A 22,338-nucleotide genomic window follows, 5' to 3' on the forward strand; every position below is an offset into this window, starting at 1 on the left:
ATCAGTGATTTTTACACGAAGCAGAACCCACTTAAGTTTTCACCCAATGAGATTCCATATATAATATCTTGTTATCACAAACTCTAAATTAGTGGGCTCTGACTTAAGGTATTTCCTACTGTAAAAGAAGACAACATATGTCCCAAGGAACCAATTTAACAAATTGTTTATGAATTTAATATTCTTTCCCAGCATAAGGTAGCCAGTTAGGACAAAATTTTACAGGCATTAATATTTCTTATAGATTTCCTCCTCCCATTTTCATTTTATTTATTTATTTATTTGGCCATGCTGTGCAGCTTATGGGATCTTAGTTCCCTAAACAGGGATCGAACCCGGGCCTTTGGCAGTGAAAGCACAAATCCTAACCACTGTATTGCCCCTGAATTCCCCCTCCTTCCATTTTTAAAAAACAAATCCCAAGGGAACTCTACAACATCCCAATGACAGTGCAAGTTCTGCTTGGTTAATATTCAGGGAGAGTCACTAACGCCCATTTGTGGCTTCTTGTCAAATCCAGGACTCTAAACTCAGGCACTGAACTATTTTAAAGATACTTGCGATCCATATTGGACCTCTAAGAATAACTCTTGGTCTCAGTTTTAGTATATCTTAAATATCTGGAATGCTATGTGGTTCTAGAAAAAGAACTTTTAAAATGAAGTTCAAGGCAAGAGGAAATTTGAGGAAAGGCAAATTCTCCCTAGTCTGTGTAAACGCCAAGAGCAGAAGCTTTAAAGTTCTCCAAGTAAAATGCAGGCCTGAAGGAAGTATTTCACCTTCTTATGATATCCTGCTGCCCTATCTCTCTCCTTGCTTTCAGCCCTTACCACTCACACTGTACTGTATGTTTCCACAAGTTCATTACTTTTGAACAAAGCCCACTGTTAAACGCAGCTGTAATATATCATTTGAAGCAAGAATGAAGCGTCAGAAGAAACAAATACGAATGTTTAAGTAAAAAAAAAAATTATATTTTGAAATTTGTTTTCATAAAAGTGCTGAGACTTGAGCCAAGAGAAGTGCTGTCAATAGAAGCTTATCTAAAGGTTAGATATTGACAGAAAAGATTGAATTAACATGACCTCTGTAAGCAAAATGAACGTCTATGTGAAGCCATGGCTACCCTTGGCGTTCAAAGCATTTCTCAAGCATTTCTATCCTGATCTCCATCCTTCTTCTCCCGGACCCAGGCTCCTTCTTACCTTAATGTCTCTAACCCAGGCCTGGGCCCCTTTCAAATTATCCTCATCAATTTCAACAAGTTTTTCCCGCCAAGCAACGGCTTGAGCATCAAACTGCACAAAATTGAATTTCCTTTTATACTTCAGCTGTTCCTGTAAGAGACAATTATTATTTAGCCATGAAACCACTTATGTGTGAGAAAAGATTAGGACAGGTCAGGGTTTGATACATTTTAATCGTTTGATACCTCTTTTCAGTTCTAGAAGCTAAAAATTACATTCAAGAGAGAAAATGTTTTCTAGTTCAAAAGGCATTTAAATAAAATTTACACACAGTTTGGATATTAAAAATTTACAAATGTATATATGTATAAACACATATATATATGTCACATATAAGTTTATATGTATAATGTGATATTATATCCTGTGTTTAATACTGACATTAATGGTATACCGAATATGCACACTAAATGCTTAAAAGAATCCAAAACAGTGTTACCGCTTTGGTCAACATCTTTTTGGTAAAGCTATTTTATTCACCTGCCTTCCATCAATCAGCTCATGTTCCTCCAGCAGAAGTTCATCAAATTAAAAATTCTATTTTGTATTTGTCAAACACTCCCTGCAATTGTTTACTATGGTTCATACTCACATCAATACTACCAAGTCATGACAGTACTCTGATACCCATTTATATGTGTGGAAACTAGGAGTTAGGGAGTGTTAGCAGCCTGCTTTGGGTAGTACAACTCAGAGGCAGCACAGGTGGAATAAGGACCAGAAGCTCCTGACCATCAGCCCACGCTCCTCCCACACATTAGTTCTGGGGCCAGTGCATGCAGCATCCCTAACGCGCACTGGTAATTAAAATAAGCATGACGAGCTGAAGAGTATCTGGGAGACAGCGGAGGCGTGTGCACACCACAGATTCCAGGATAGAGAAAACCTGGGGCAATGGACATAGAAATTTCCTTAGCAACCCGTATGTGTTACAGGAAGGACCCACAGAAGGAAGGGTCTGCTTGCAAAGAACAGATGATGCTCTCACTGGCAAAAGGGAGCCTTTTTCTGACGTGGCTTTTCTGTGATTTCTGAGTGCACACCTGGCCTGGGCATCTCTGACAACCACTACAGGTGCTGACTGGCGGAGATGCACTCGTGATACTCGGCCCCCAGGTGCCTGGTCCCGAGAGCTCCATCTCACCTGCATGAGCTGGATGATCTTTTTCTTCACCAGGTCCAGTTTCCCCTTCATTGAGTGAGATGTGTCAATGAGAATGTAGACACAATCACTAGGCACTTTTCCAAAAAGGACTTGACTCCCATCCTGTAGCCATTGAATCCTAGGCAGGAAATAGTTGAAAGGGAATGGTTAGAGCCTGTGGCACTCAGAGCATCGTCCTAAGAACTTAATGATACGTCTACAGAGGAAAACCAATAGGACAGAAAAATAAATCCAATACTGGGCTCCAAAGCCAAAAGTAAATTACTTCCAGTCATCTGGTATTTTTGAGGCCTTTAGCTATGACTTCACACCATGTATTCTTCTAACCCTGCTGACTGCAGTCAAGCTAGTCATGCCAGCACATTCCTGAAGCTTCAGTGAAGCTTATGGATAGAATCAAGCAACCCCAGATCCCAGGAATAACCAAGCGCTAGGTGGTCGTGTAAGCAGGACTGCTTCTGTGGTCCAGGCTCAGGATCCCATCACAGGATGTAGATTAAATTCATGGTTGCAGGCAAACCCTGGGGCAGAGGGTGGGGCAGACAAAAAAAATACTTGAAACTGAGTTCAGAGTTCAGCAAGGCCCAGTCAATTAGACTTTACAGGGCAAAACACTGAAGAGGAGATCACTACATAGGAGAGAAAGAGCGTCAGAGAGGGATGGAAAGAGAGATTGAAAGGGAGAGAGAATGTGCTCCAGATATCTGCAGAAGGGTGCCCTGGAGACTCTGGCTAAGTTATGATCAGGGCATGTGCGTGAAGAAACTACTGAAGCCGGGGAATAAATCACCAAAAAAGTAATAGATGGACCAACCCCTCAGAGCTCACGCAAGTCTGGAAATAGTTCATCTTCCAATCAGCCAGAGTGGAAAAGCCTCCATAATGCACGTGGCCTCAAGTAGAGTCCTCACAACAGTATTGCCTTAATAGTAGGACCAAATTAGTCCTGAACTAAAGGCTCCCCTGCACCTACGCTGACAGAACTTAAAAGCAAGCCCCAGAGTAACTTACTGCATTCCAAGTAACAACTGCGTCACAGAACACACATAAAAAATGCATCAAAATCCAGTACCCAACAATGTAGAATTCAAACTATCTGGCATCCAGTAGAAAATTACCAGGCACACAGAGAAGCAGGAAACTATGACCCATAACCAGAAGAAAGACAGATCAAAAGAAACGTACCTGAAAATGACACAGATGATAGAATTTGCAAAAAAAGGATGTTACGCAGCTATTGCAAACATAATCCATACGTTCAAGAAGGTAAAGTAGGAACAGAATGAGGAGAGGAACGGAAGATCCAAAAAGAATCCTCTGGGGAAACGTCTAGAGATATACAATGACTGAAATGAAAAATACACTGCATGCTATTAACAGTGAAGTAGACACTAGCAGAAGAAAAGATCAGGGAATTTTAAGAAAGACATAGTAATAGTAAACAATCCAAAATAAAACACCGAGAGAAAAAGGTTAAAAAAATATAACAGAATAAGCAACCCATGGAACAATATCAAGGAGTCTAACACATGTGTAATTAGACACTAAGGAGGGGGAAAGGGGCACAGAAAAATATTTGAAGAAATACAATCAAATGTTTCCAGTTTTGATGAAAACAATACACCCACAGATCCAAGAAGCTCAAAGAACCCAAATAGAAAGAAAAAAAAAAAAAAACCATGACACATCATAATATAATGGCTGAAATTTAGTGATAAAGAAAAAAATCTTAAAAGGAACCAGAGACAACATAGGAATAATAGGTGACTTCTCATTATGCAAGCCAAAAAGAATGGGGAACAATTTTTAAAGTATTAAAAGATAAAACTGTAAACCTAGAATCCTATACTTAGCAAAAATACCTTCCACAAATAAAAGTAAATTCAAGAGATTTTCAGACTAAAACAGCTGAGAGAATGCATCACCAACAGACCTGTGCTAGGATCTATACAAACAGACTAAAGAGCAACAGAAATCACAAATATGTGAATCAATACAAAATACATTTATTCTCATTTTAAATCTGTTTACAAGACAATTGATTGCTTATAATGTATTTTGGGTTTATAGCATATGTGGAAGTAAAGTGTGTAGGACAGCAACAGACAAGTCAGAAAGGGAATGGAAGCTGAAGACTTTCATGATGTACATGAAGCAATATACTATTATTTGAAGCTAGACTGTGATAAGTTAGAGATGTATACTGTAAATGCTAAAGTAGTCACACCACAACAAAACAAAACAAAGAGGTAGAGTTAACAAGCCAATAGTGGGGATAAAATGGAATCGTAAAAAATATTCAAACCAAAGTAGGCAGAATAAGAGTAAAAAGGGAACAAAGAACAGGTGGAACGAATAGAAAACAAACAGCAAGATCTTAGGTTTAAATCCCACTAAATCAATAATCACATTAAATATAAATGATCTTAACACTCCAATGAAAAGCAGAGATTGTCAGATTGGATTAAAAATAATATCCTTACATATTCTGTTGACAAGAAGCCTATTTCAATATAAGATACATATAGGTAAAGGTAAAAGGACAGAAAAAAGAAAAATCCTGCAGGAAATAACAAAAGTTAGCCAGAGTAGCTATATTGATATTAGACAAAGCAGACTCCATAACAAAGAATATTACCAAAGATAAAAAGGGACATTTCATAACAATAAGGGAGTTGATTCATCAAGAGGACCTAACAACACTAAATGTACATGTATTGGCTAATCGAGCTTCCAATTACATGAAGAAAAAATTTTAGAACTGAAAGAAAAATTGGACAAATACACAACTATAGTTGGAGATTCTAACACCCTTCTCTCAATAATTTATAGAACAATTAAGCAGAAAATCAGTAATAATATGGAAGATTTGAATAATACTATCAACCAACTTGAGCTGAGATATTTAAAGTACACTCCACCCAACAAAAGTGGTTTTTTCTTCATATTCTGGGCCACAAAACAGATCTCAACAGATTTCTAAGAACTGAAATCATACAATATTTCTCTGTCCACAGTGAAATTAAACTATCGGGAAAAATCCACAAATACTTGGGAAGTAACCCTTTGGTCAAAGAAGAAATCAAAGGGGAAATGAGAAAATGTTTTGAGATGAATGAAATGAAATACAACATATCAAAATTCGTGAGAGACAGTTAAAGCACTACTCAGAGGGAAATGTATAAAATTAAATGTTTATGTTAGAAAGGGAGGTCAAGATCAGTGATCTAAGTATCTATCTCAAAAAACTCAAACCCAGAGTAAAGAGAAAGAAGGAAATAATAAAGATAAGAGTAGAAATCAATGGCATAGAAAGGAGAAAACCCTACAGAGAAACAAAACAAAACAAAACAACAACAGTGAAACCAGAAGCCAGTTCTTTGAAAAGATTGATAGGATGGATAATCTCCAGTCAGACTTAGAAAATAAAGATGACATAAATGACCAACATCAGCTCTATGTATATTTAAAGAAATCGAATGCAGCATTAAAAAAAAAAACCTTCCCACAAAGAAAAGCTCCAGGCCCAGATGGCTTCAATGGTGAATTCCATGAACATTTAAGGGGGAGATGAAGTCTTCCAGAAAATACAAGAGGAGAGAAACCTTCCCGGCAACCCTTGATACCTGGTGGGAGGAGAGGGACAAACAGACCCAGGAGCTGCCAGGTGGGGTGTCTTCCAAGCAGCTTCCTTTTCCCCAGATTTGAAATCCAAACTACTCTCCTAAGGGAGTCAATCCCAAAACCATAAGCACAGAAGACTCCAGAAGCAAGGATTACTTTTTCTGAGTAACCCGTCATCAGCTGGGTTTTGAGAAACTGGGGCTCTGCAGAGTATATACGGGGGGAGACAGGTGTCTGCAGCTTGTGGTTTATAACAGAAAACAGGGAAGGAGGGAAAAAGCTCTGATTGCAAGTGACTACTACAGGCTGGGTACTAGCCTAAACTCATTAGACTTAGTATCTAATCTAATCCACAGAACACATCTGTAAATGGCATGATCATTCCTGCTTTATAAATGAGAAAGCTGATGCACACAGACACTGACTAACCTGCCCAGGGTCACAGAAAATAGCAGACTGGGGTTAGAATCCAACTCTACCTGACCTTAGGGCCCATGCACCTAAATGGGCGTGGTCTTCATATTCTAGAGCATCATCTAGAGCACCTCCCTTGGCATCAGCGAGATGAAAGCGTTGAGCTAGGTCACCCCATGGAGCTGATGTTGAGGTCACAGCCTAGTACACTAGACTCTTAGGAGCATTACCATATTTTAAGAACCAGCAGGGTTGAGAGGGAGCACATGAAGTTATTTTTAGCAGATTTCTAATATGTATATATATATTATTCCATTGCATATAAATGTTTCACAACATTGTAACAGTTGCCTTGAAAGGTAATATTCAAGAGTACAGAGGACAGGTGTCATACAGTCCGCTATACACCTGAGGCCCACAGAAAATGCAAGACATTAGCAGAAGTGTTCCTTTGCCTCCTACAGTGATGCACAATCAACATGATAACTACATCTTTGTTTGCTGTTTTTCAGAGTCTGCACTGGCATCAAGGCAGCTCAGAATCTGCATCCAAACATCCCCTTTGGTTATTAACAATGAGGCCAACAGCAAACTATCAGATGGCAACCTTGATGTAACAATGCTTATTGGCCATTTCTCTTGGTTGAGCTTTACCAAGGGCTCAAGCAGACTTGAATTTCAAGAGAGACTGGATCATGCAATGTACCCTCATGCAGCACACCAACCTTCTCTGGATCCGGGCCAGGACTGCATGAATTCTCTCACTGTACCATGTGTACTTCTCCTTGGTAATGCAGACGTGGACCAAGCTCCCATCCTTCCAGGGAGCATGGACAAATCTGCTGCAGTATTTCGCATGCACTGTCTTCTTGTTGGTCTCCTAAGGAAAAGACACAGGACAGAAGCCACTCAGGAACCTTTCAAAGAAGAAAAGTCCCCAGATGGTACCTCCACCTCTGCCTTATTACACAGCTCCTAGCACTCGCTCCCACCATAAAATCATTCAACAGTTGGTTCAACCAAACTTATTACCGGGGCCTACTCCATATGGAGCCCTGCGCTGGATGTCGTGAATGATGGTCAGCAAGACATGGGCAATCCCACTTGTGCCCAGAGAAGCTAATGTTTCCAGCAGGGAGATGCTAAACACACACACAGGCACACACCAATATATACAAACACAGAGAAAGTAGCAGTGTAGAACACTAGCACCCAGTACCTGGTCCTGGGTTGAGACAGTAATGATTGGGCAAGTTCTGGCAAAGAAGAAAGAGTTCACAATGGACTAGAGGGTCAGGGAGATCTAGAGGAGGTGGGACTTAAGACACCCCAAGCATCTTTCCACTGTTACTCCCAGCGCCAAATGAAGAAAAGTAGTAAAGAACCCCATGCCACATCTAGGGTCCTTCCTGGACATACGGAACTGGCCCAAGGACAAAGTCCTCCCACAAAGAGAGCTTTCCGAAGGACTGTCTCTATCACTCACCCAACCAGTTTATAAATGCATCAAGCACCACTCCGCCAGGCCCTGTTCTAAGCACCAGGAACACAGTCCATAAAAGAAGACCAAAATCCCTGCCTTCATGGAGCTCACATGACAGGAAAAGAGCCAGATGATAAACCAATACTCATCTAGCAGGTCAGAGGATGACAAATGCTGTGGAGACAAATAAGGCAAGGAAGGAGAAGAGAGAATGCTGAGGGACAGGGGAGGGGAAGGGGCAAGTTAAAACCTAGAAGGGAAAGCCTCAAAGAGAAGATGAGAGCGTCCCTGGTGGCGCAGTGGTTGAGAGTCCGCCTGCCGATGCAGGGGACACGGGTTCGGGCCCCGGTCCGGGAAGATCCCACATGCCGCAGAGCGGCTGGACCCGTGAGCCATGGCCGCTGAGCCTGCGCGTCCGGAGCCTGTGCTCTGCAACGGGAGAGGCCACAACAGTGAGAGGCCCGCGTACCGCAAAAAAAAAAAAAGAGAGAAGATGAAATATGACTGAAACCTGAGGGAACAAAGCGTGTGGCCCTTCGGAGGTCTAGGGGGAGTCTGAGGACACATCAATGACAAAAGCCCTTAGGTAAGTGTTTGCCTAGCATGTCTGTAGACTTTTAGGAAGGGCAGTATAGCCGAAACATAGTGAGTGAGGGAAAGAGCAAGATGAAGCCAGAGAAACAGGAGGAGGAGGACCAGGAAGCAGATGCTGTGAAGCTTGCTCACTGACGGAAATGATTCTGGCTTGTCCTCTGAATGAAAAAAGGAACCATCCAAGGGCCTTAACATAAGAAGCGACACAATGTTTTTAAATTGAGATACAACTGACATTTAACATTTTATTAGTTTTAGGTGTACAACATAATGATTTGATATATGGATATACGGGGAAATGATCACCATGGTAAGTTTAGTTAACCTTCATCACCCCACAGTTACAATTTTTTTCTTATGATGAGAACTTTCCAGATCTATTCTCTTAGAAAAATGACACAATTTATACTTGTCTTACTCACAATTTAAAAGTTTCATTTCTAAACAGTTTTCGGGTTTTTTAAAAAAATAAATTTATTTATTTATGGTTGCGTTGGGTCTTCGTTGCTGTGTGCAGGCTTTAGTTTCAGTGAATGGTGCACGGGCTTCTTGTTGTGGTGGCTTGTCACGGAGCCCAGGCTCTAGGCGTGCGGGCTTCAGTATTTGTGGCACGCAGCCTCAGTAGTTGTGGCTCGCGGGCTCTAGAACGCAGGCTCGGTAGTTGTGGCACACGGGCTTAGTTGCTCCGCAGCATGTGGGATCCTCCCGGACCAGGGCTCGAACCTGTGTCCCCTGTATTGGCAGGTGGATTCTTAACCACTGCGCCACCAGGGAAGTCCCCTTTTTTCATTTTAAAGGATAACTGTGGATACTGTGCTGAGAATAGACTGTAGATAGTCAAGGGCAGAGTCAGGAGATCAGTGAGGCGGCTTGGACCAGGGGTAGGAATAGTGAGAAGTGGCCAGATGCTGATTTACAGATATATTATGAAGGTAGAACTGACAGGATTTAATGAGAGGTCAGATGTGGGTATGAGATAAAAGAGGGGAGTCAGGAATGACTCCAGGTTTTTGGCCCAAAGAACTAAAAGAGTGGAGTGGCAATAAATTGATGGGAGGAAGATTATGGGAGAGCAGCCTTGAAGGGAAAGATGGGGATTCAGTGTCGATGTGTTAGGTTCCAGATGCCTATTAGACATCCCAGTAACATGGCAAGTAGTCCGGCAAAGGCCAGGGAAGGACTCAGGGCTGGAGATTTAAAGTTGGAAGTCACCAGCACGCACACAGTATTAAAAGCCACGGGGCCGGATGAGGTCATCCAGAGAATGAGAGCAGATAGAGAAGAGGTCCAGGGACTGCGCCTTGAGGCCCTTCGGCAGATAGAGGTTGGGAAAATGAGAGCGAAATAACAAGGAAGACTGAGAAAGATTAGCCAGGATGAGCTGGGGGATGGGGATTGACATTTATACACAATTGATACCATGTATAAAACAGATAACTAATGAGAACCGGCTGTGTAGCACAGGAAACTCTACTCAGTGCTCTGGGGTGACCCAAACGAGAAGGAAATCCAAAAAAGAGGGGATATATGTATACATATAGCTGATTTACTTTGCTGTACAGTAGGAACTAACACAACATTGTTAAACAACAATACTCCAATAAAAAGTTTTTTAAAAAATAAAATGTTTCATAAAATTCTGATTTAAAAAAAAAAAAAAGGTTAGCCAGTGAGCTAGGCAGAAAAACAAGACAGTGTATTTTCTGCAAGCCAAAGAATTTCATGGAAGTAACCAACAACAGCAACTGGTGATAACAGGTCAAGTAGGAAAGAGACTGAGAATTAACCTCTGAATTTAGCAATTCAGGGATCCTCGGAGAGTGAGACCTTTGCCTCATTGGCGTATATTCAAGAGAGCACGGGAGAACTACGGGATTAGAGAAAAAGAATTTACAAAACTACTGAGGCACTGGGTTCCAAAAATGAACAGAGGAATAAGGCAAAAGAGGCAGAGCCAGAGACGAAGACGGGGGTCAAAGAATTGTATTTTTAAGATGGGAGAAGTACCGCCATGTTTTTTTATGCTGACGGGAAAGATCTAGAAATGAGGACAATAATAATGACACAGACTAGAAAGGGGGAGAATGGATGAAAGAGAGGGTAGGGGTCAGTGCACACGTGGAAGGGTTGGTTGGTGAGGACGATTCAGCCATCCTAGAAGAAACAGGGGTAGAGCGTACAGGTGCAGATGCCCCGGGGATTTGTAACATGGAGGCGAATGTTCACGGATGTTCACTTCAGTGTTCGGTGAACTGCGAAGCAAGGTCTCCTGCTAAGAGCGGGTGGGGAGGAGGAGGTGTTGGAGGTGTGAGGAGAGAGGAGGCAGGCATCTCAGAGAACAGGAGTCAGAGTGGATTGTAAACCCCCGCAGAGTGCGGGGCAGCGGCACAAAAGATCTGCCTGAAATCAGAGGTCAGGAATTTAAAGTGAAACCAGGTGGCTGTGTGTTTTTCTCCAGTTTCCTTCATCAGAGTCAATTGCACGAGTATAAGGCAGAAGGCTGGGTTTAACAAAGGTTGGGGTTTTGCCAGATGAGTGCAAGAATGTAAGGCATGGGGAGTAGCTGAGGATTATGAAAGGGACAAAGGATAGAGGACAGAGAAAAGGTCACAGAAACAACCAGCTGTATATCCCCATGGGGCTGAAAGACTGGAATTAGTGTAGTAGAGGAGATGACCTAAAAAGAGTGGGACCTTTGGAATTGATTATGTGGGTTATGATTACACAGTTATTTGCCATGACGAGCTCAAGGGTATGCCATGGCAGGATGGAAGAGAAGGAATGGAGGAGAAAGTCATTGAACAGGTCAGAGAAATGAAAGGTCTGGGTATGGGAAGGGTCATCCACAAAAAACTGACATCACTAAGGACTGAAACAGCTGGAGCCAGTGACAGCAAGCCAGAAGCTATAATCTTCAAGGATGGATGGGGGTGACCTGAGGCTCAGTGGATGTCAGATACAGAAGGTACCTTGGGTGGTACATTCTGATGACCTGGGAAGAGGGAGGGAGAATGATCAAGAAACAGCAAAGAGAAGCAAGGAGGTCACCACCCACCTCTGTGCCCACAGACCCAGGGAGAATGGGAGAGAAACTAGGGTCCTTGAGCAAGAACCCAGACAAGCAGGTGAAGGGAATATTTCAGAGTATGTGAGGCTACGGAGGGTCTGCTGATGACTTCCAGTTCCAGAGGGCACAGTGGAGGGGTTTTAGGAGTCAGTGGGGGATGGAAGAGGCTCAAAGAAGGGATGCCAGAGCCACACAGGGATGAGAATCCAGGAGTCCAGGGGTGACTGATGTAGGCAGGGTTGAAGCACATAATGGGATCAGTCCTGATGTTCTCAAGGCAGGCAGGGAGGCGAACCATGTCTCCACCGCAGTGCAAAGATGGAAGGAGAAACACATCCTCTCTCTCAGTCTCACCATGTGCTCCCTACACTGAATCCCATCACGTGGCATCTCCCAACTGTGCCCTGTGCATTTCCAAATGGAAACACACCAGACCAGAAGTTACGAGAACACAGGTGTCCGGCACCAGAGTGTCCAAATGGGAAAAGCACAGTGTTGAGAGCCCAACAGATGTGAATTCAAACCCTGCTTCTACCTGCCACGAGATCTCAGCTGCGTTGTCCAACCCCTTGGAGGCCCTGGGACTTCATTTTCTCATGTGTGATACAAGAGCACAAATATTCACCTTGCATACAAAGTGAGTAGGCATTCCATAAATGCTCCTTTCTGACTCACCATGTTTGTAATAAAGAAAACAAGGAAGGCAACATCTAGTGGGCATCTCCTAAGTGCCAGGCATCGTGCTTATACGTGCAATTTTCAAATTTAGACTTTACACCACCCATTTTACAGATGTGCAGAGTGAGACTCAAACAGGTTAAATTATTTGCTCAACATCTCATATTTAGTAACTGGTAGAAGCAGTATTTACACCCAAGTCTTCTCATTCAACTCCGGTGTACTTTCCACCATACCACACTGCCTGGTACATAGTGAAGGCTCAATAAATATTTGTTGGAGGAATAAGTGATGAGACTAGAGTGGGTTTCTGAACATCAGGGCTGGCTTTGTGCTCAAGCAACATAAGTGGCCATGAATGCAACGTGACTTCAAGGGGTGCCCCAAGACATCAAGTTACTAGACTTTGCCTGCAAATTCCCTAATTAGAAATGCATTTTTGTCTCCTCTCCTCCCCTGCTCATCCATCTTAGAAATGCTACACAACAAGGCATTTTTCGTCGTTTATTTCTCAGCGTCTCAATTTCCTGGATCCATACCTACAAAGCAGTTTTTATAGTTAAAAGTCTAGGGGGTCCTTCCCAGTGGGAGTCTGGGGGAACCCTAAAGAATCAACCTATTTCACAGCTTCAGTTTCTTTCTACCTTATACACACATCACAGTTTTAGGTATAAATCCAGTTTCAGATACGTAGCCCCAAATACTAAAAATAAAATTGTCGGGCTCCCCTGGTGGCGCAGTGGTTGAGAGTCCGCCTGCCGATGCAGGGGACACGGGTTCGTGCCCTGGTCCAGGAAGATCCCACATGCTGTGGAGTGGCTGGGCCCGTGAGCCATGGCCGCTGAGCCTGCGCGTCTGGAGCCTGTGCTCCGCAACGGGAGAGGCCACAGCAGTGAGAGGCCCGTGTACCACAAAAAAAAATAATAATAAATAATAAAATTGTCCCTTTTTTATTGGTGAACGAGGGCAGCTATACTGTACACTTCTCAACTTTTACTATATTATAATTTGTTAGTGTCAGAAGTTTGAGGTAAAATTCCCCATTTATAAAGCCAAATTCTTCAAACCATCCCTGTAAAATTTCATTTAAATTTGTCAAGAAAGCAAAGGAAAAAATCAGTATTAGAGAAGACCTGTGCATACCACACTGTTGGGAGCCTGCAGTAAGCTATGTTCAAATTGACACGAATTCATATTTTAAAATATCCAGGGCCTAATGTATTTTAAAAATGAAAATTTAATTAGGTATGATTTCCTGAACTAATAACATTACTGAATAAGGTCTACAAAAGCAGAAAACGGTACTGAGGGAGGAAACCCACAAATGAGATTTCCCTGCAATGTAGCAATTACTCTGGATCCCAATATGTAAGCCAGGAAACAAGTCTTGCGTCAATTCTGCATTTTTTCTCATTCAATTTTGACATTCTCCTCCTTGCAGTTCATTGTAAACGGCAATCAGAGGGCAAAAACACAACGTCATGTGGCTAACGTGGCCCCAAAGGAAAACAGCGCTTCCTCGGGTGGACGTGTGGAACCAGTGGCCATGCAGCCTAAGAGGGAGTGTCAGAGAGACGGGGGTTTCACCTCTGTAGGATTGAGAGGTTTCGCAATGATGATCTTGACACTGAATCAGAGCCTTAGAGAATACATAAAGGGACACTGCATTTGGGAAGGACCTTGATTTCCTCTCCAAGTAGTCTCTGCTGGGCTGCTGTGACTGACATGTCTGCTCTGTGGCTTGCATTTTAGCTCTCACTTCAGTGTGTATCTGGGTTTTCACTAACTTCTAAAAGAGATTTCCCTCAGTTTTACAAATTTACAATATTCATTTTACCCTGATTTTCTGTTTCATAGGGAGACACTTTTCAGTCTTTCTATAATTCTAAACTTCGGACAGTCTTCTGGGTCCTGCTCTACACACCAGTGTTTCTCCAAGTGTGGCTCCCAGAGAGCAGCTTCAGCATCCTCTGGGGATTGTTATAAATGCACTTTCCTGGGCCCGGCCTCCAACCCAGTGACTCATGCACCCTGAAGGTTAGGAGCCACTGCCACAGATCATTGTCCTTCCACTACGAGCCAGAGCCAGGCATTTTGAGAAGCTGTTCACCTTTCAAAAGTTTACAGCATAGACCCTTACCACGCTATAACCCCTTAGAGAATATAATTTTACGTTTACTGGAAATCCAGTAAACGCTGGCTGGCAGCCACTTGAATAATGTAGCTCTAATACAGTGACGGTCCAAGAGGACCGGAGAAATGCCTGCTTTGGGGCATATTCACCAGCAGTTTCTCTCTTCCATTCAATACGGGGAAACAAAGGGCTTCTTTTTTGACCCAATGCCTGAATTTCTATAAGCACAGCTCCTGGCTTCTGTATAATGATTGTCTAATTCACTTATATCTAGAAGCCATTCTCAGACTTGAGCTCCACTCCCACAAGTAGCATTCAGAAAAGTGTAAGGCAGGGAACAGAGGGGCATCCTTCTTCAAAGGCAGCATTCATGCTGCCTTTCAACCTTGGTCCTGCCCTGGGTCCAGCCCTGGTCCTCGATGCCCCTCCCAGGGCATCCCCGTCTAGGGGTTCACTTCACTTACCGCACTGGTCTGCACCGACTCGTCCTCTGGTTTGGCTTTTATATCAACAACTCCATCAGCATGGCGGAAGGAGCAGTCAGCAATGACATCATAAAATGACAGCTTCTGGGATTTCAAACCGTATTTCTGTAGCCACTTCTCAGAGCCCCAGGCGTCCTCTGGATTCGACTCATTTTCGGCAGAGGTTGCTCCTAATTGTAGTTTTGGAATCACAATTCATCAGCCGTTCATATGACACAAGACTTTCATATGTCATCCTCAACTTAATATTTTAAAGAAACATGTTCTTTGTTAGCTCACATTCTTTTCAGGAAGCATGCTTTCCAAAGCAGGACTGGCAGAGAATTGGTCCACAAGACTGGAAGGCAGGAATCTGCTACTTTTCATTTCATTCTTCTGCTACCTAAGTTGACTGGACCCATGCAGAGGGGGAGGTGGCTGATAGGCAAGGCAGGAGAGCATTAACCGTAGGGTCAGAAGCTCTGGGTTCAAGTCCTGGCCCCGTTACTTACTAGCTTGGGCAAGTTGCTCAAACTTGGGTGAGTCACCCCATTTAACCTCTCTGAGCTTCAGTGCAATTCTTCACCTGCAGATAGCATCTGCTTGGCCTTCCTAAGGGTGTCGAAGTGATTCAATATGAAGAGTTATGTGAAAGTGCCTGGTAACGAGGGGCGAGGGGAATCACGGACAGGAGCTCCCCTGTTAACTTGGTGAAATTATCCTGATTCAGAGCCTGGCTCTCAACTCTGCAGGCTCAAGAACCTCAGGTCAGCTCAGGCGCCTGGAGCTGTACCTATGCCTCACTTCAGGCTCACATGATCAATTACAGCAAGAAGGCCAATCGCCCAAATATCCCTAGCCTTAGGCGCATTCCCTTGGTGTTTGCCAAATCTTATCTGTACTCTCTAAGGGGGAGGAGGTGTTATGTTACCTGAGCAGAACACCGGAGAAGCCAGCTTATCATACAAACAGCAAAGTATCTATCCATGTGGCTCAAAACCCCTATGGCCACCTAAGGGAGAGTGGGGTATCTGAGGGTGGGCACAGAGGAGGCATGGTGTCTGGAGCTGGCCCGTGAGAGCTGACTGTGCCCCTTTCCCTCCCGACTCCAGGCTCAGTGGTATCGCGTGGTGAAACTGACCATGCCTGCCGGGAGCATAATACAAAATCTGAAAATCAGCAGATGCTACAAATGAGGGCTTTCTTATTCCAGAGAGAGGCCGATAACATTTGTCTGCATGAGGCCCCTGCAAGGAAGGCAGAAAGGAGCCTGAGCTCTTAGCCCCAGTGGGACCAGTAGAGCCTCAGGAGAACCGGGAGAAGGTGCTGTGCAGAGAGGTGGTTTTTAAAACGGGTACTACCACGTATCAGGTCCACCAGCCCTACAGAGTTTATTTTCACTTGGATCAGTGGTTCTCAACCCTGCACACTGGAATCCTCTGAGGAGTTTAAAAATATACTGATGCCTGGGCCCCATGCATTAGCTTCTGTTTTAACTGATCTGGACGTTGAGATTTTTCAAAGTTCCTTAGGCGATTATACTGTGCAGCCAACACTAGGGTGAGATGAAGAGAGCTTTCTAAATTATGATTCGGCGATCGCTCCATTTATGCTTCTGTCAGACAGATTCATGTTAAATTATACTTTTAATGGGAAACAAAAATATTACCCATAGTTATCCATGACTATATTTAAGGGGATATATAATTAGAATAATATTTGAAGAAATAAAACACTTGAGAGCCAATTATTTCTCAATAACACATAAAGGATCTGTCCATTAATGTTACGTATGTCCTCAAATTTTAATAGAACAGCTTTTAAATAACGCACTCTGAAACCTACTGGAGCTGGAACTTCTCAAAGAAGCTTGATTTTGGCTTTTGAACTTTAAACCAATCTGGCATCAAAAGCCCCTCTGGACACCATCCCCGATGTCAGCAGTTGGTTTCTACGTGATTCACAAAGTGTCTTTTCAATCTGCACAGGGGACTGAAATCAGAGGTTTCCCAGAGCTTCTGATCCCAAGGTTCTCCTGCAAGTTCTCCTGCATCGCAGGGAAAAAGCAAAAGGAAATTGGAGGCATTTTCGTCAGGGGGGTCAGCCTCCTTGGAGAAACCCTTTGGGTGACCATTTTTCCTCAATTATTGTTGATTACATTCTAAGCCTTTGTCTCCTCTTTACTCCTACTTTATTCTCCTCCCTCCTTTATGATCAATAGGTGTAAGCAGGAAATAAAGTTTTCATTCAATTATTTCCATAGCAACACACACACCCATCACATGCTTTGCTCTCTTTTGGGTTGCTTTCTTTTGAAAAGACAAGAGCCTTTTATCAATTATAAATTCAAGCCAATCATAAAAGAATTTCCTAAAAACACATCAAACAAATTCTAAGAAGGGATTTTTAAAGAGCCAGAGACTAAGTTTTGACTGTAGCTTCACCCAGGACCAGGCAGTGCAGTCACCCTGAGGGTATGATTCAGGCTCCCAATTACCCTCTGAAAAGGGGTTGGAGGAAGACCCCAAAGCAACTTGAACTTCATAAAGGAAAGGAGGGGCAGCCAAGCATACAAAACCAAAGAGCATAGGTGCCCCAAAGCTGAAGAAAGGAGAGAAAGGGTGAAATCTTTTCACTTTCAGTGCTAATTACACCACCCCCATCTGAGCCTCATTTTCCCATGGAGAGGAGAGGAGTGGCGAGGGAGTCATCCATTCATTACAAGTCACTAAGGGGTCCTTCCCTTTCCCCTGCAGTTGTCTTAATTAAATGTGCTACATAAATTCTCACCTATGGAGCCAAGGATAATACCTTTATGTATGATAGAGATGTGACCTCACAGTGCATCCTAGATTCTCTCTAATCCATGGGCAGATCACATCCATGTCACAGGATAACTTACCTGCCACCCGGCCCCTGTCCTACTTATCAATCTCAGAACATTTTTCAAGGAGTAAGACCTACCGGCCAGTGCTTTCGAAACATCACGGCTACAGCCAGGGCCACGGCAAAGAGACAAACTGGACACAGTCCGTCAGTGCCCACTCCTCCTCTAGAGGCTCACAGCCATCAAGGACTTAGAGTCACCATAACTACCCTCCCCTTGGCGATGGTTAATCTTATGTGTCAACTTAGCCGAGCCACACTACCCAGATATCTGACAAACATTATTCTAGATGTTTCTATGAAGGTATTTTAAAAGTGAGATTAACATTTAAATTAGCGGACTCTGAGTAAAGCAGATAATCCCCCGTATTGTGAGTGGGCATCTCCACTCAGCTGAAGCCTTAGTAGAAGACAGACTGACGTCCCCTGAGGAAGAGGGAATTCTGCTTTTAGACCCAAACTGCAATACCAGCTCTCCCCTGGGTCTCCAGCCTGCTGGGCTGCCCTGCAGATTTTGGACATGCTGGCTTCCACAGTCATGTGAGCTAATTCCTTAAATCTCTCTCTCTATACACACATGTATACATACACATACACACACACACACACACACACACACACACACACTTAAATATACACATATCCTATTGGTTTTGTGTCTCTGAAGAACCATGACTAAGAGGCCCATCCTCCTCCACTGAAAGTTACTTGTCCAGCACCTCATTCCTGCCATGGCCCATGTGCCTTTCAAGGGAACAGTCAGCTAATGACTAAACTACAGCTCTAGATCTGGAACCAACCTCACAGAGCATCAAGTTCAATGTTTCCCACAGTGTGTTCCACAGACTCTACTTCTACTGCATGTCAGTGGCTATTACTCAGAAAGAGGGTTCCTTAGCAAAAAGTTTGGAGAGCTTGAAAATAAACAGTTTCAACAGGTTTTTCAATGAAGGGCTTGTCAAAGCCTTTGTTGTAGGAATCAGCAGTGGGTCTCACCATGAGCAGAGGCATGCATAGTATTTCCTAAAGGCATTTAGTCTAAGCCCTTTCTCCACAGAACATTTTGTAGGGCTTTTATTTGATAGATCACAGCTTGGTACACACTGTCCAACATCCCTGTTATCACAAGTGTCATGAGACAGTAAACCAGCCCTTGGCTACCATGTGGAAAGTGGCACGTGGGAAGTGGCACAGGAAAAGTAGCACATCATGTGGGAAGTGGCACCGTGAGACAGTTACAAAGAAGCTGGAAGTGGTGTCCAACAGCAAGCAAGCAAGCGAGAGAGAAGGAAAGAGAGAGGAAGGAAGCAAGGGAGGGAGGGAGGGAGGGAGGGGAGGGAGGGAAGGAGGGAGGGAAGGAAGGAGGGAAGGAAGGAAGGAGGGAGGGAAGGAAGGAAGGAGGGAAGGAAGGAAGGAAGCAAGGAAGGGAGGGAGGGAGGGAGGGGAGGGAGGAAGGAGGGAAGGAAGGAAGAAAGGGAGGGAGGGAGGGAGGGAAGGAGGGAAGGAAGGAAAGAGGGAGGGAAAGAAGGAAGGCGGGAAGGAAGGAAGGAGGGAAGGAAGGAAGGAGGGAAACAGAAGAGAAGAGAAGGAAAGGGGGGGGAAGAATTGAGGACAGCTGGGAAGGGAGAGAGAGGAAGGAGAAAGGGGGCAACTGCCAGGGAAAGAAATCCAGACACTCCTGCTGGTGAGATGGGTGAGATTTCAACAGGCTCAGCAGGCAGCAGCTGGTAGGACTGAGGGTTCTCTGAAGGTGGGATGATAAGGCCCACCTGGGTCGGGAGCCCAAGAGACAGGTGTTGACAGCGTGGCTCAGGAGAGTAGACTGTCTCCGGGCAGTTACACACTTTGTGCACTGCACTTGCTGACTGACTGATATCTTCTGTTCATCGACACTTGTTAAAGCACCGAGGGCTGAGCACGTTTGCCTGGCACTGGGAGGGGAGCCAAGCCAGGGGGAGGAGGAGATGGAAGGGCAGAGAAAGGTACCCACTGATATTCTGCACAACTGATTCACCTGGCAGACTGGGGTAAAGGTTCTCTGGAGTGCCCCAGGGGGTGCACACACGAGGGCAGGGGTACAAGGAGATGCAGTGACGTGCCTGAAGTCACATCTCTAATATCTGCCTGAGTCCAAACTGGCAGCTATAGAGTCTGCCCCGAGCGGACTGTTGAATAATCTTGGGAATGATGATTCGCGTGTGCAACCATTACGTTCATGGGAGATTGGGAAAGAATCTTGATGAATTCTAGGCCCTTTCTCCCCTGAAAATGATTTTTACTTCCTACTTGTAATGCTTGTAAAAATCAAAGTAGAATCTGTTGAAAAGAAGGGTTCCATGGTTTATGCAACTTCAATAAACCAGCAAAAAAACGATCCCAACCCTGAGTTCTCTAACTCCTATAATCTTCAGGGGGTGTAAGCAGGAGGGGAAGGAAGTTAAATGAACAAAGAGGCAAAAAAGAAGCAGATGTAAAAATAAAGAACATAAAGCACGGATAATGGATAGGATGTGGGAGAGGAGCTAATGCCTCTCAAAGATATCGTTCTGTTTTCTAATTTTTTTTCTTCTGCGCCGTGATTCTGAAAGAAGGAAGCTTACAAAAAATTACGAGTAGGCTGTGGATGAGGCAGCTGCAGGAAGAATGTTTACTTTCTGATGATACCTGCAACTAGACACTGAGAGATAAGGAGCAATAGCTCATGACAAACCTGCATGAAGGCTAAGAAGAACCCACCAGTAGAACACGGACTCCAAGAGAAGAATTTCGAAAGCCACACATTTCATGTGACTATGTCTAAAATGACATTGAAAATAAATTGAAAATAGTTGAGGATCAGTGACATAGGCCACAAATTATACCAGAGGCAACTATTTCTTTAAAAGATAGCATGACATGGCAAGAGAAACACAGACCAATTCAAGATGTTTAGTATAAAGTGGAAAAATCAAGATTAAGAAATGAGCAAAGGATTAATGGAGTTTGGGAATTTAAGGTTAAGAACCTGAAATTCTTGCGGCAGTGAGAATGGCAACTCTTAGAGTGGGAATACTAGAATTAAACCAAGACAGAGATCTGAATCTGCTTCCCTTGGGAAATTAAAATATTTGCCACTTTTCTGATCTTGCATCAACAGAGAACATGTTTTGTATTATTTTAATCCTTTTAAATTTATTGAGACTTATTTTATTGTCCAACATATGGTCTCTTCTGGAGAATAATCTGGGTGCATTTGAGAAGAATGTGTATTATAATGCCGTTGCGTGGAACAGATATCTATAGATATCTATTAAGTCTAGTTGATTTATTGTGTTGTTAAAGTTTTCTATTGATCTTCTGCCTGGTTATTCCATTCATTTTTTTTTTTGCCACCTTGCGGCATGTGGGATCCTAGTTCCCTGACCAGGGATCTAACCCGTGCCCCTGCAATGGCAGCATGGAGCCTTAACCACTGGACCACCGGGGAAGTCCCTCCATCATTATTGAAAGTAGGATATTGAAGTCTTCAACTATTATTGTTGAACTATTTCTCCTTTCAATTTGCCAGTTTTTGCTTAAAGATCTGCTGTTAGGTGCATATATGTTTACAATTATAATACCTTCTTGGTAACTTGACCCTTTTATTATTATCAGATATCTCTTTGTAAAAATTTTTTGTTTTATAATCTATTTTGTCCAAAATTAGCATAGCTACTCCAGCTCTTTGATTGTTACTATTTGTATGTCTTTTTCCATCCTTGACTTTCATCCTATTTGCATCTTTCAATCTAAAGTGTGTATTTTGTAGACAGCATACGGTTGGAACATTTTTTTTTTAATCCATGTGTTTATCTCTGCTGTTTAACTGAAGTGTATAATTCATTTTTATGTAATATAGTAAATGATATGGTAGGATTCACATCTGTCATTTTGCTATTTATTTTCTATATGTCTTAAATCTTTTTTGTTCCTCTATTCTTCTATTACTGCCTTTTGTGTCCAAAAAGATATTTTCTAGTATACCATTTTAATTCCCTTGGCATTTCTTTTACTAAATTTTTTTGACTTATATTTTTAGTGGCTGCCCTCAGGACTACACTTAATATCTTAACTTACCACAATCTAGTTCAGATAAATGCCAAATTAATCTCAATAGGTACACAAAAGCTTTGCACCTATATAGCTCCATTCTCTCCCCACTCCTTGTGCTGTTATTCTCATATAAATTATATCTTTATGCATTATGTGCCCATCAACACATATTTATAATTATTGCCATGTGCAGTTGTCTTTTAAATCAAATAGGAGAATAAGTTCAAACAAAAGCTACATTTATACTGTCTTTTATATTTACCCATGTAGTTATCTTTTTTTTTTTTATTTTTTTGCGGTACGCGGGCCTCTCACTGTTGTGGCCTCTCCTGTTGCGGAGCACAGGCTCCGGACGCGCAGGCTCAGCGGCCATGGCTCACGGGCCCAGCCGCTCCGCGGCATGTGGGATCCTCTCGGACCGGGGCACGAACCCGTGTCCCCTGCATCGGCAGGCGGACTCTCAACCACTGCACCACCAGGGAAGCCCCCCATGTAGTTATCTTTATAATGT

The 22,338-nt window shown here is 43.2% G+C and overlaps 2 protein-coding genes across 4 annotated transcripts in view; one reads left to right on the forward strand and one right to left on the reverse strand.

Annotated features, from left to right (window-relative positions):
- MGAT4A (alpha-1,3-mannosyl-glycoprotein 4-beta-N-acetylglucosaminyltransferase A) overlaps positions 1-22,338 on the forward strand; it is a 504,464-nt gene that overhangs the window by 473,086 nt on the left and 9,040 nt on the right. The window lies entirely within an intron of this gene.
- VWA3B (von Willebrand factor A domain containing 3B) overlaps positions 1-22,338 on the reverse strand; it is a 207,824-nt gene that overhangs the window by 96,465 nt on the left and 89,021 nt on the right. For all 3 annotated transcript variants that reach the window (XM_067704215.1, XM_067704217.1, XM_067704216.1), the window contains exons 9-12: positions 14,871-15,061; positions 7,176-7,330; positions 2,392-2,530; positions 1,206-1,337 (exon numbers count right to left, since the gene is read on the reverse strand). In XM_067704215.1, the coding sequence (XP_067560316.1) occupies positions 1,206-1,337; positions 2,392-2,530; positions 7,176-7,330; positions 14,871-15,061 (617 nt within the window). The remainder of the gene's footprint in view (positions 1-1,205; positions 1,338-2,391; positions 2,531-7,175; positions 7,331-14,870; positions 15,062-22,338) is intronic.

Source organism: Pseudorca crassidens, chromosome 14 (assembly GCF_039906515.1).
Source record: "Pseudorca crassidens isolate mPseCra1 chromosome 14, mPseCra1.hap1, whole genome shotgun sequence".
In the NCBI taxonomy this organism is placed as follows: Eukaryota; Metazoa; Chordata; class Mammalia; order Artiodactyla; family Delphinidae; genus Pseudorca; species Pseudorca crassidens.